The sequence below is a fragment of the Sturnus vulgaris genome, chromosome 3 (genome assembly GCF_052056855.1).
Source record: "Sturnus vulgaris isolate bStuVul1 chromosome 3, bStuVul1.hap1, whole genome shotgun sequence".
Taxonomy (NCBI): domain Eukaryota; kingdom Metazoa; phylum Chordata; class Aves; order Passeriformes; family Sturnidae; genus Sturnus; species Sturnus vulgaris.
The window spans coordinates 76,038,223-76,053,360 of record NC_142245.1 but is presented as its reverse complement, the minus strand read 5'-3'; the positions used below and the strand labels follow the sequence as shown (position 1 = coordinate 76,053,360).

At 37.4% G+C, this 15,138-nt stretch overlaps 1 protein-coding gene across 1 annotated transcript in view; it reads right to left on the bottom strand.

The window, feature by feature from the left end:
- Positions 1-15,138, bottom strand: part of MMS22L (MMS22 like, DNA repair protein) — an 85,093-nt gene that overhangs the window by 20,431 nt on the left and 49,524 nt on the right. The window contains exons 15-16 of the mRNA XM_088162020.1: positions 2,735-2,925; positions 194-344 (exon numbers count right to left, since the gene is read on the bottom strand). Of these exons, the coding sequence (XP_088018146.1) occupies positions 194-344; positions 2,735-2,925 (342 nt within the window). The remainder of the gene's footprint in view (positions 1-193; positions 345-2,734; positions 2,926-15,138) is intronic.

Sequence of the window (15,138 nt, the reverse complement as noted above, 5' to 3'; positions counted from 1 at the left end):
AAAATAAAATTTCTCAGGTATATAAAAATTTGACTGGATTGTCCTGGGCAATCTGCACTAGCTGACTCTCTTTGAGAAGATGTAAAGAATCTGGACCATTTTAATGAAACATTACAACCTGAAGCAAGATTTTCCTCAAGTCCAATGAAGGATGAAAAGGTAAATGGAAGACCAAACAGTCTCTATTTTTCACCTGTTTTGAATTAGATGACTTAGATATCTTGACACCAGCTGAGGCCACACCATGTCATCCCATCCAAACAGCCGCATCATTGACAGAACAGGCTGTGGCTGGAGATCTGACAGGGCTTTGCTGGGTATATCCAAAGCTAAGAGAGTAAAACCTGTTTTTAAAGAGAGAAAAACATGGCATCATTTTAATAATTTCTCAGTATAATCCTCACTCCACAAAAAGTACTGAAAATTAATTACAATTACTTATATGCAGTCTGGAAGTATGAGAAATCTCAAAACTGGACAACTATTCTAACAGCAATTGTTTGTATCCATGTTAAAAATGTAGTCTCTATCTCAAGCAGTTTGTAAATCATCAAGACATATGGGCAGCAAAGGAGGAAAAATGGATCCTAACATATGCAATTTAAAATAGATTCACAAAACCACAGTTTATAAATCCTGTAGGCATAGTTTTACCACCTCTGCAATGTCTTAAAACCTGCTTTTTCGTCTTCTTGACTTCCTTTCTTACCTCCATTCACTATATCTCGCCCTGTACACTTAAGTATTACTGTGCTTTACAGGGTTGAGTTTTATTTATTTGTTTTGTTGTTTTAACACACTTCTCACAGTGAAAAACTGCATCTGGAAAGAATTCAGTCAGTAAAAGCTGGTACCTCTCTATTTTTAGAAGACTTTCATGTATCAAAAGTTACCATATAAATAAAGCACTATAGAAAAAATTTACTCTTGAAAAGCATCTCCACAGAACTGCTGCAGATCTAGAAACTGGGGCAGTACTTTGTGCACAATTTTATTAATGAAGCATAACCTTTTGCTGTTTCTGTTAAGTCTACTGTAGAATCTGTATCTAATACTACCAGAATAAAAAATATAATGCATTCTTAATGCTGCAAATGACAAATGCATTAAAACTCAGAATTAGATGTAATCTTAAATGCTGAGCAGTTATTGGATTATAGAAAATGAGAAGCATTACATAAGTCAGGAAAACTGACCTTGGAGGGCAATGAAAAAGAGACTCATTAGTTCCCAAATTCTCCAATTCAAATAAATATAAACCTGCATGCACCGATAAACTGACTTTGAATTAGACAGAAAAGGCTAGTTTTCAGAAACAACAATAATATTGTCTTAATTAACAGTATAGGGACAGACTATCTTAAGCCGTGAAGGACTTCGCATTTTCTTATGTGCCTCAGAATAAACAATAAGGTCACACAGAGTCCCCACTCTGCCTTAGGTGAGGAAACAATTTGTGCCAGCCTTCTTCCAGATTATCATCTGCAGCATCAGCCATAAGGGAGGTTGGGGAGAACTGGGAGGCAGAACAGTGCAGTGAGGCCCAGGCTGTTTGCCTGGCAGGGGGAGCAGGAGAGCTGTGACAGCTGCTCTGTCTCTCCTCTGGGCTGCAACTTTAAGGCAAGAAGCTCAAACAGCGTGGGAAAGGTTTGCCTGTCTCTGTAGTGCTACCTAACATATCTCTATAAAGCAGGTCACAACTGCACTCCCCTCCTTCTCAGAGGAGTTTATAATAGCTTGCTGCTCTTGCTATTCCACTGTGATAATATAAAATAGAAAAAAAATCTATGTCACTGTAGGAAATGAATGAAAGTTTTGACATTAACAACCTCCTCCTTTGATTTGTATTGCTGTTTCTCACACGCTTCAGCAGTGTGAGACCACTACTGTTGCACACTGCCTCTTTCATTAATACTGCCTCCTAACTACCACAGAGCTGCTTCAAATGAAGGATCTTTTAGCTTTTCTATTACCAACTCGGTACTCCTGAGCTTGTAACTTTATCTAATTCACATCATGATGGGAAAAAATATTTTATGTTTCACTCCTCTGAATTTTAGTTAACTGGATACAAGATTTCATTGTAACTACAGAACACCATGTTAGCTACTGATGTGAAAGATCAAACTGGGATATCTTTCTATTCACTGCCAAGCTGACTCGTTGCATGTGGAGTTCACACACATATGGAATGTTGTACTTCAAGATGAAAAGCCTTCAGTGTAAAGCAGGACAAATAATTAGAATGAATTATGAAATAGTTTTACGACCATGAACATACGACTTTGGCAAAACGCAACAGTCAAGTAAACAACCTTTTAAAAATTGCTTTCAAATGAAAAACATTTTTAAAAATTTGGTTTGAATCTCAACCATTATGAACCGTTGAACACAAACTGACTTCTACAAAAACAAGCAAACTCTGAATATCATAAAACCAGCATTCTTATTTATATGTTGATTACAATCTGTGAATAGTAGTGAAAAAGAAGTCAGGTTTGTATAGCTTCAAACCCCTTTGGCGTTCTCAATGTGTTTGTACCCTATTAAGGATTTTAACACTACAACATTTCTTTGTGTCAAAACATTTAGCACAGATTCTACCTTTTTTCATTTATACACACTTAAGTTAGTACATGGAAGGAGAAATATCCCAAAGTACAATCTCCTTGAAAGTTTGTGACCCAAAGAATAGCACCAAATCCAGTAGGTTGCAGGCAGGGTCAGTGCTAACCTGCAGCTGTATCAGCAATGTGTGGGGAAGGCAGAGTCTGTGACATTCTCTGGCTCTTCAAGTAGGGAAAGAAATTTCTCCAGAGAGCACTGGCGACAGCAAGGTGGTGCTCTTTAGCCACTAATGGAAGCTGTGCGTCTGGGGCTGTGTTTCCCACTTGAAGTGCCCGGCTTACACGTTCGTGCACGCTCCTGGGGAGAAACAAAAACAATGTTTACGTTCAATAAATGAAAAATTCACATCTTTTTAAAACGCATTTACAACTACTTTAAACCGCAGGGTCTGAGAACTGAAGGATCATTTTGAGCAATTAAAACCTTTATGCAAAGACATTATGCATACCAGTTATTTGATGGATGAATGATGGCATATTAAGCACCATAAAGTTAATGTTAATTACTAATGTCAACCATTAATTATATGCTTTTTAATATCTCATATCAAAATGAGAAACTGGCAGCTTTAAAATTAATATCTGCATTTTGCAACTGTTAGCATGACAAGCAAGTCTGCTTCCAAACCAAAGCCAGGTGGTTCTTTAAAATTTTTGTCACTAGGATTTTTAGGATAGAGTTGTGTACAGCAAATAATGGCAAATGATTCTGATCAATTGTAAAGCTTCCTTCTGAAATCTACTTCTCACTTGTAAAATCTCACTAGGAACGAGTTTAGATAAAAGATTCATTTTATCCTGATGCACTGCAGACAATTAGGTTTGACAGCAATGCCCACAGCTTTGTTAGTACAGTAAAGACAAAAGTTACCACTACACATAACTCCCATCTCTTCCTCAGACAACGTGGCATGAATTCAATAACACACTCAATTTTCTTTGATTCTTCTAGTACCATTCCTGCTACTTAATCTAATTTGGAAGTTGTGACTTTCTAGAGGTTTAATAGAGATATGTCTGCAGGGAATCAATGTTCATCGAGAAATGGGGAGGGGGGGACATTAATAAATTTGTCTGGTAGAGCAGGATAGGAGGCATTACAGTACCGGGCTGATCAACTAAATAACATGCTTATTAAAAACAATCTGTAGGAACGCACTATCATTCCTGTTCCTATTTATCTTCTGGTCAACCCAATTGAGATTGTGCATTAAAGCACAGGCAGCATTATTACATTTGCTTTATTAAATTCTATAAACAGCACTGTAAAGTCAGAGTCAAGATATTTATAAGATAATGGCAAACCGCAGAGGCATTGAGAACTGCTGTAACACTAACATTTCTAGACTGCAATGTTTTTTTCTTAACTGCCACTCTCACAACAGCAACTGTTTCACAAAAATCTTCCCCTAGATCTTTATTTTATGCTTATCCTAATTTGAAATACACCAAAACAAAAATAGAAAAATCTCCAGCTCCTAGTTCCCTTCTGGGAACGGAGGAAAATTATGAAAGAATTACACAACTCACAGCACTCATTAGGACATCTGAAATGGAATAATTTTAAATAAAGAGTAGGTTGGCTGCAAGGCCTTCCCGTACTATGGTTGATATTAGAAGCGCATCTCATTATATCAAATTAGTATCCAAAAATTCTGCCCAACACATAATTTAAAACATAAAACATACTGGCTGTCAAAGGTAACGATACCTTATGCCTGCCTGCAGGCATTCATTAGTTTCAATAGGACAGACAGAGAGAATTGAGTACCAGCTACTTTTCGAATGGCTACATTTAACAGACAAGGAAAGGTATGCAGCATTAGGAGGAATCAAGGATTTCTTTGAGAGATGGCATGAGTCCAAACACAGGAATAGAAGCCAGGAATTCTAAACCCAACATTTATTCCCTCTGTGGCTTCACATAAATCATAAAGCCTTTGTTAGCCTCAGTTTCCCAGCCATGATATTTGGATAGTGAGACAGCTTACCCTTTAAGGATGCTGTGAAAACAATCAATGCTTAGAAACTGAGGATTATATTCAGTATGTCAGTTGGTATTCCTATTTACAAGGCATATTCTCCAAGTCAACATGAACTGAAATAGAAGCAAGATTAGCATAAAAAGTCAAGCAACACTTCTTTGGGAGCATCCCCTTATGAAAAAAAAGACAAAGAAAAGGGTGTAGAAACAGGGAGGTCTAGGGGTCAAATGATGAAAAGGTAAAAGCAAGGCTAAAGACAAAAGTTAAAAAATTATTTTTGCCTATTTTCTTCTATTACAAGAAGAAAAAGTTTAACAGGAAAAACAAAGAGCTTTTCTGTTCTATTTTGTTAGGAAAAGAATGCATGATGCTCCATAATGCAGAGAATAAAACTTCTGGGACCAAATTCTGTCCTACTTACACCCAGACTATGCTGTAAAATTACACAAAGACCTTTTTCTCTCCTCTAAATTGCCTCTCCAAAGACGGGGGCCTTGCATCTCCTTTAGCCATCTATGCAAAGTAGAAGGGTGTACAGACTTCCAAAGTAAGGTAATATATCTCTGTGTCAGTGGAAGGGCAACACGTACAAATCAGTGTTTATGTTTATTCATAGTAACCTACACAAATGCTGGCAATAAGGTAAATGCTTGGAATCGATGGAGCATCAATATATGCTGCAGTTGATGTAGCCAGCTACTTCTACCACCTAGCACATTTTTTAACTACAAAAATATGAATAAATGCAATTTTACTTTTTATTTATTTATTTATTTTTCTAACACTAGACAAGCATACATCAAACATCACTCAATTTCTAAAACTTTATACATTTAATTTTCTATTCTGTTCAGACGTCTGGAACCACCAGTTGTCTTATTACATTGGCAATAACTTGGTGTGGTTTTTACTTCTTTTAAATAATGAATTTCCTATTTCTTTAAAAAATATGTGGTTTTTTTTAAAGTTTTGCCATCAGATCAAATAAACTCAGGGTTTATTAAAGAAGGGAAGCTTGTGCTACCTGAATGAGGATTGTGCTAGATGTGTAGGTATAATAGTAGCATACAGGATTATTTTCTGTCTTCTACACCTAGGGTAAGGAATTGCAGCCATTTATCTGGATGCAGATCGTGTAATCATAAAATATGCTCTTTCAAGCCTGCATTACTAAAACAGAGCTAAACTTTAGGTCAAACCAGAGGAGTAAAACACAAAACTCATCAGCCTACCTATATAATGGAAACTTTCAAGTCACTACTAGTCTATAATCTGTATTGGATGCATAATAGCATCCAGACTTAATGCAATGTCATTTAATTTGATCTACAAGGGTTCAGAAACCCCCAACATGAGAGAAGACCTCTCTCTTACCAGCATTGCCGGGGCTACCACCCTCAGGGTCTCACAAGCTATGAATACAGATACTGGTTTCTTCACAGATGGTATTCCCAGCTCCTCAATTCCCAGTCCAAGGCAGGTCAGCCACGGCATCTACAAATTTCAGCTGCCCAGTACAGCCAAGATTAAGCTCAAGAAAGTCTTTTTAAAGGACCTGAATGACCTTTTGATGTTGAAACAAATAAATAATTAAAAACCACCACCTGAAGGACCAACATGCCTGGATAAAACTAGGGAGATTGGGAAGAGATATATGAGTATTTCCAAAATGGTAAATGGTTTTGATGCATAGAATTTCAACTACAGTCATCAGTTATTTCCAGAAAAACTCAGGCAAAGTGAAAGGAAGCAAAGCACCATCACAATCAGATTCAAGGAGATGTAATAAGTGCTTTGTGCCCTGCACAAATAAACAGATCTTGCAGAGTATTTAGATTTTGAGATTTCCCTTACAAACATTCTCCCTCTTTTATAATATTATCAATACAGTTCATGGATCATAGAATTGTTTCAGTTGGCAGGGACATTAAAGATGACATATTTCTCATATCCCTCCAAGGACAGGGACATCTCCCACTAGACCAGGTTGCTCAAAGCCCCATCCAACTTGGCTTTGAATACTTGTAGTGCATCCACAACTTTTCTGGGCAACCTTTGCCAGTGTCTCACCACCCTCACAATAAAGAATTTCTTCCTAGCAGGTAACCTAAATTTCCCCTCTTTCAGTTTGTACCCATTCCTCCTTGTCCTATCACAACAGCTCTGGATGCAGAATCCCTCTCCAGCTTTGCTGTCAGACCCTTCAGATATTGGAAGGTTGCCATGAGGTCTCCATGCAACCTTCTCTTCTCCAGGTAAACAGACACAACCTTTTCAGCCTTTGTTGGGGAGGTGTTCCAGTCCTCTTGTCAACTCTGTCAAGGCCTCTTGTCCAAGTCTTCCTCTGCCCTTGCTCCAACAGGTCCATATCTATCTTCTGCTCAGATCCCCAGATGATGCCATGATTGACAGCTCAACCTGGGCTAGGAGAGGTCCTGGAGGTGGAGCAGGGCACTGCCTCACCTTTAGCAAAGCCTGGTCTGCCCCTCTCACCAGATACAGACACTGGGATTTCCAAAGTGTTTCAAGACATGAAACATCCAGTCTCTGACAAGCAGTACACAGAGCTTTTAGCAACCGAACAGTATTTAGCAAACAGCACTGCAGAATTACTTAAAAACTACTAATTCAATTTCATTTTCTTCAAATGCCATAAAAACACCAATACTTCTTTAATACCTCTACCAATTTCTTCCTGTCATAGCACCAGAACTGCTGTTTACGGCGACCAGAACTGCAAGCAAGGTTTCAGCAGAAGCCACACGCATTTCCAGTAACTAAATCTATCCCAGATTCAGCTGAAAAAGTTCCTTCTGTGCCCTCCATAAGCCTGTGAAAATCCAGTTTGAGTATTCAACTAGTTGACTATTATGTCACTTAATTGCATGTTATAGCAACTATAGCACTTATTTCATTGATCCCTATGGATACCAACTCCCATATTGACAAATTCACTGTTCAACTTTTACTTAGTAATTTGTTCATAGGCATTTATTATTTTTTTGTCTGTGCTTCAAATAGGCAGTTAACATTAAATACATGTAACATTTCTGAATCGCAACCACTTCAAATACCATAAAATATCATACAAAGTGTAAAGGAAAACACACTTTTAGAGTGAGTTAAATACTTTCCTACAGGATTTTTAAAAACATTAAAGAAGAAAAGTTAGTTTCAGTCTGAACTATAGTACTGGCACTCACAAAGGTAAAACCAAAATGGTTGCATCTAGGTTCAAGTCTGATTTCAATGGAGTATCAGCACTGTGCCAAGATAGAAGTAACAAACTGTATGATACTACCTCTTACAAATGCAGATTCATACAAAAGAAATGGATCTGGATTCACAGAAAAGGCACACTAACTGCATGGTGATGCAGCTTAGAGAGTGGTGTCAAGTCACAGATGTGGGTTTCAGGCATCTCATGATAAAGGCTTTTGGCTTTCTTTTCACTGGTGAATAATTGTGACCATCTGAGTAACGTGTGAAAAGGTGAACCTCCTTTCTCTTGGCCCCAGTTATGAATGCATGTGTGCCAAGTGGCAGAGCTCCACACTGAACTCCTGGTTATCAGCACGTTTAGTAAGGGCACTGACAGCATGCTTACAAGAATTTTAAGTGCTAGAACATCTACTTTGTGGCCTCAAAGCGCCTAAGCTGGATGCTAAACAGCTAAGGCCTATGACAACAGCCTTAATGTCTCTGGGCACACGTTTTTGTACCTAGGGAAGTTGAGTGCTTAAAACAGAGTCACCTACACACTGTCAGACACTTCCACATTCAGTCTGTTTCAGTGAGACATGCATGAAGGAAGGTGACTAAATTCTACCCAAGTCTGACTCAAATATCCAAGCCTTCTTTTCAATCTGTTTCTAAGATCTCTGGGATACAATTTCTTCTTTATATCCCTTTATATAGCACCCAGTATAGTGAGACTGGTATGACTGCAGTAGGAACTCTCAAAGTGCACAGAATTTTTACCCACTTTTGTGGAATTAAAAACTACATTTCAAAAAGCTAAGCAGGATGAGAAACTTAAGACCAAAAACAAATTTTCCCTTCCATTAAAGGAAACATTTGGAAAAAGATCCCACAGCTTATAATGTGTCAGTACTGTAAGCTATAACCATAGCACCACCACAGAGCTGTACTCCTGTACAGCAGAGTGTATAAGGAGAAGTGGAAAAATCATGCCACAATATTATCAAACATCAACTTACCCTTATCAGCACAGCATTTATTAAATGATGTTTTAGTGTTCTCCCTTAATTTTAATTTGCTTCAATAAACCATTTGTTTAAATGTTTACTCAAAAAAGGAAATCCAAATAACATGCCTGGTTATGAATGTGTATGATGATTACTGACTTATGCAATGGAGTAGAGAAGGCTAACAAGGGAAGAGGGCTGTTTCTCAGAACTCTAATATATGGGATTTTTATCAAATGCTTAAATGCACCCATGGTGCATAAGTTCTTTATAGCGGACTTGCACAACCTACTAGTATCAGTGTTACAGTATGCTTTCATCAGGAACAACATGAAGCATACAGAAAGTGATGTCTTAGATGTTGGATGAGATCCAAAGGGATACAAGGATGTATTAGTTAAAAAGCAGAGCACAAACAGATATCAGACTCCTGAACAATAATTCTCAAACTGCTCATTTACTCAGATCACCTTCTTTTGACCAGAAAGTTCCCTAGGTGCCTGCAACTAATCTACACAAAAGCTTGACCTGAGCATCTGATTCACAATCTCTGTCTACTGGGGTCTAGAAATTTGATCATGACTAATCCACACCAAAAAAAAGCAAGTTGCATAAGGTGCAGCAGTAGCTACTTGCACTTTCAAACAGAATACACTTTTCTTTATGTAACAACCAATGAATCACAGCATCAGGATGGAGGGAGCTGGGTCCAGTTTTGATACTATTTTGGGATCTCTCCTTGATTGTGAGTTCTACATTAAGTCAGTTACCGGATAAAAATGTGAAATCCCAGAATTAAGTCAGTTACTGGATAAAAATGTGAAATCCCAGAACAAGGAATTGACCCCATGACACTCTTCTCTCCCAATATTACATACTAACCACTAGCAAGCGGATATTTAATCATTCCAGCTGCTTCCTGAGATTTAAATGACAAATGAACAACAAAACAAAACCCCAAGACACTTAAGCACACATCTTCAGTTGGGCTCTACAAGTGGTTACACACAGATTTCTGTCTTCATGACACTAAATCAGATGTCTCTGGGGCCACCGGACACACGCTGGATTCAATCCTTTACATTTTCTGTAAGTTAACAGGAGACAAAATCCTAGAGAGGAGGCAAGAGCGGTTTGTGGTACAAGACATATGCTGCATGTGTCAAACAAGCTCCTGGTGAGCTGGACCTGTTACTGTAGGTCATCAGCTCATTGTATCTTGGAATATTCCTGCACCATTTAAGAGCAGGGCTCTTCCAAGTGCTGCTAACCTTTAAGCTCATCTGAATAGAGCTGTCAGGCAGAGAAATACCCAGGAATAAAAGATCAAAAGAATCCAGCATCACCACAACACTGTAAACACTGTAGAAAGAAACTGATGTATAGGAAGCTCCAACTGAGCATAAAGAAGAACTTCCTTATTGTATGGGTGACTGAGTACTGGATCAGGTTGCCCAGAGAGGTTGTGGGGTCTCCTTCACTGGGAATATTCAAGAATTGCCTGCACACAGTCCTGTGCCATAGCGATGAATAGGGGAGCTGGAACAGAGGCTACACAGAGAGTTGAGGGGAATAAAATGGGTATTTATTGAAAGGCCTACAAAAGGCCACACCCTAGCAGTATGAGTGCCACAGTTGTGATCCCTGCCTGGATGGCTCCAAGATGGAAGCAAAGGAGGGCTTGGTCACAACATCTCACACTTTATAGGTTTTGGTTCATTTGCATGAACTCGCCCTCTTTCCATGTTGTTTATGCTTAGGGCCTGAAGTCTGAAGAAACTGTCCTTGAGTTCTCCACTGGAATAGGACTGTTTTGTCTTCATCACCCTAGCACATCAGAAAAGCACATCCAAGAATAGAAAAACATAAAACTAAAGGCATCAATAGGCTCTACGATCATAGGCTCTGATTGAGCAGGGAGGCTGGACCAGATGCCCCCACTGTGGTCCCTTCCAACCTGACCAATTTTATGATTTCAATTACTACAGCTTCTCTGTAAAACCCTAGCTAATCATTGCTAAAAGATACCCTACCTTCCTCCACCCAAAACTCCTACTCAGACTGTGTTTGTTTGGTTTTTTGCCACACGCACATTAGGAATATATCAGCCCCCAAACATCTTAAAACATATTTTGCATTGTGTTGCCTTAATTGAAAAAAGGCCTTATAAAAAAATTTAAAAAAGGCTACAGATGCTCTCAATTTACCACACATCAATCGTTGCCTGGGTAGAAGCAGATCACATACTCTTTCCTACTGAAGATACAGGAGGTTTAAATAGAGCCATTCCAGTTCTTTCATTGGTGGCATAAATCTTCAAATCTCAGTGGAAGAGCCTAGTATATTCCTATTGTTAGCGAATCATTGACAGAACAGACTCAACAGTTAAGAAGATTCTAATGTGACAATTTATATAAGCAGAGTAATTAAAGTATATTAGAAATCCAGATAATCTCTCCCAATCAAGCCAATGAAGGGCAGCCCATGGGCATTCAAATTACACATTGCAATTTAGCTCAGGGTCACCTTCCCAAGTTAAATAATACCAACAGAAAATGCCTTCAACAAAATGATCCTTACTCATAACTAAACCTATTCAGGAAATTGCATAAAGCTCTTTGAAGATATACACATTTTAAGGAGTTAACCACTTTAAACCACGACATTTTTCCTTCTACTGATTTGAAGACCAGGGCCAAATTTAATTTCTCAGACATTACTTGAAATATTCACTAAAACATAGGAAGGAGAAGAGAAAATGTTTCAGATCTCTTTAAATGTTATAGTGAAGTATGGCAGCAATATTTTCTCACATTACCTGAGAGGGTGTTAAAACAGATGATGCAAGATGTAGTAATTAAAGAATTATACTACCAACAGACAGGGAATCTAGTGCTTATGATTTTTTTAATATTCTCATAAGCAATTTTTTTACTGCTTTTGTTTAAATTGTTTTGTTTGTTTCATGTATCTTCTGCAAATCAGTCTACGGACTGCACAATTAAAAGCAATTGATTACATTTTGACATAAAATTAAATCAAAACCAGTATATATAGTTTTCCAGCTTTAAGGTTATATAAAAACAAAACAAAGCAAACAAAAAACTACTCCAAAAAACATAACCATTGCAACTGACCCCATAATACACAAAAATGGCAAATGTAAACTATTTTAAATTTATTTTAAATTTTAAATCCAAGTTCCAAAATTTTTTCATACACAACTTAACTGCTACTTCTTTTCAGAAATACAATTCAAGAAATAGAGCTTTTTGTCTGAAACTAATACAAAGGAATTTGCTAGATTTATATTCTTCACTGAATTATTTAGATTTGAATATAAGAGAGGAAATAGTATGTACCACAGAAAAAAACTGAAGTGAAAGTCTCAGGCTTTCAAGAAAGCCATTTTCCCCACAGCAATATGGAAATAATATGTCTATGATATATAACCAGCAAAGTTCTCACTGATTAAATGGTTTTCCCAATCAAGGAATCACTAAAACTGGCAAAAGCAGCCATGAACTAATCCTCTTCAAAGTTTTCAAACCAAGCATTCAGAATAAGGGATGTTAGTTTGTCAAGCTGCAACATTTCTGAACACAGCTATCCCTTGAAACTTTAAATATTCTTTGAGAATTCACCTTCTGGACTTTTAGAAGAAAATCACACGTTGTGACAATGACTCAAAATCTAGGTGTAATTCATATATACTCCTTTACTTTTTTTTAGTACTGGATGGCAGATGTTGCACAAAGGCCAAAGTGGTACTAGCCTGAGTATTCCTGCCCTTCACTGAAGAGCAGAGAAAGTTCCCAAGATATCACCTACAGACTTGGCAGAGACAAGAGAATAGAAAAAGACAGTGTTTTAAACCTCATGAAATTGAAGGAAGAAATGTGGATATCCTTCAAAGAGGAAAATGGGCACACACCAAATTCTGTAGAATTTAACTAAGAAAGAAAAAAAAAGTAAAATACACAAATGAAGTGTCAAGCAGAGCCAGTTCTCCCTACTACATTATACCACTTCATTTACCCCATTCCTCCTGCAGTGACCCCCCCATGCACTTACAACAGAAGAGAGACTTGGCTCCTCAGTGAGACTTGCAAAGATGCAGGCCAAAGAGATGATATAATCATGAGATCCAAATGAACACTCCATACGAACACTTACAAGAACTTTCCACTGATTGCTTGATGAAAGTCTTACATAAATGGAGAAATAGGTCAGCAGTCTACCTGAAGCAACTCCTACTAAATTACAAGAAACAGTAAGGATTTGTAAAAGAACTAGCATATAATATAATCACGGACAAAGTAAAGGAAATCAAACTTGGAATTCTTTTCTACTGACTCAATTCTCTTTACTTTAAAGAGAAATGTGTAAGTATGACCAAAATTCTGATTTTATAATGTGCAATACTGAAGATGGGGCAATAAGTTTCAGTGATTTTTCTATGCATTTAACATCAGATTTTGGAGGAAAGCTGTTCATTACTAGGTCTGCATTAATGACAGAAAATGTCAACAAATCTTATGTTGCTCCTTCCGTCCACTGATTCACAGATAATTTGTGGATGGGGAACATTAGGAAACACTTTTCTTAATTACTCTAAAATGCTCTTGTGTATTTCTTTCAGAACACATATATTTTCCAAAATCATTCACGATTTTGTAAACAATTAAACAGCATAAGGGCCTCTTAGTTAACCACTAATTAATTCATCAATAAATTGTTTTACCCGTTTTTGAATGGCTAGGCTTGATGATTATTCCCTCTATATGCCTAAATGAAGAAATGTCTGAGGCAACATTTGCAAAACCACCCTAATGAATAAATTTTAAAAAATTAGAAAAATTATCTGCCTATTGACGCACTCATCTCCTGAAATCAAATATTCTAATCCTCACTGAGATGGAAAGTGTTAATGCTGTGAATAAAATATTTTCAACTGCAACTGAATCATGTGAAGATTATCAATATAGCAGCAATGTACAGAGGTGCTCCAGCAAGGTTACAGAGTTTAATATAATCCTCTCTATAGCTAAGCACAGTAATAGAGAACCCTGCGTTCCCTGTGACAGCATGTTGTGTGTGCTCAGTAATACTTTTAAAATACATGGGGAGAAGAAGAAATCCCCAACATCCTTACTATTCTCAAAGACAAAGTAAAGATATTAACAAGAACAGACACACAACCCTAAAACACAAAGGTATGGAAAAGCCAAACGTTCAAAGCTGCAGAATATTACTTAGCACTTTCTCCTTAACCCTTCTCAGTAGGTTTAACTGCACCACTGAAAAGACAAGTTGCTATGACCGTAATTTAAATGCAAGCAACAGAGTTTGAGCTTGCTTTGTCTAGGTCTGCTGTGGGGGAATATTACATCTGCCACAGCCACCCTAGCAAATTTGTGTTCGAGAGCTGTTTTCTTTTCCTAATCACATTTAGAAAAGATAAGGTTGCAAGAGCAGCAAAGACAACACAACCTATGTTAATTCAGTGCAACTAGTTCACATTTCAGTTTGTGGAAAACTGCTGGGAAAAACAGACACTTGATTTAAGCCCAACTGCAATTTTCCTTCATTACTTTCATTGGCGTTCAGCCATGCTAGCTTCTCCCCTGTACTATGCAGGCATACGCTAAGATTGCGGTTTCCTTGTGTCCATAATGCAAAATACAAACTGGAAGGCACAAACACACAAAGTGTGTGTCCCAAAATCAGAAGTCCTAGGAGAGTATCCAGGTACTCACTTAAGCACAAGGGCTCAGCCATTCACAAATCTCAGCCAAGTAGTCTCTCCTAGATTCTGCACTACTCAAGGCATTAGGAGTCATCTTGTTGCTCTGAACAGGTGGCTGCTCAGTTCTTTTGATGAAACAACAGAAGAAGTAAAGAGATAAAGAGACATTTGGTTTCCCTAACAAAACTTTCAGTATAGGTCAGATAAAGAATTTTTAACTCATTGAAAGAACAAAGAGAAAAATAAAGAAAAAAATTTAACAAGCTATATTGAAATTGATACTATTCTAGGCTGCTGTATTCCCCATTTTTAGTTCACATATATGCAAAAATCCCCACCTAAACCGAATTTAATATTTATAAGTCATTGCCAAATCAGAGAACTTAAAAGAGCTGCATTTCAATTTTTAAAAGCCTTATTTTGAATAGAAATCTTTTGCAACATTACAATTAGTTTTGATCAAATTAAGACAAAATTCCTCAATAAATTCCCTGTCACTTCACAAAATTACAGTTTAAAAGAAAAATACAAAATATACTCATTCACCACTCATGGGAATGAGGAGGCTT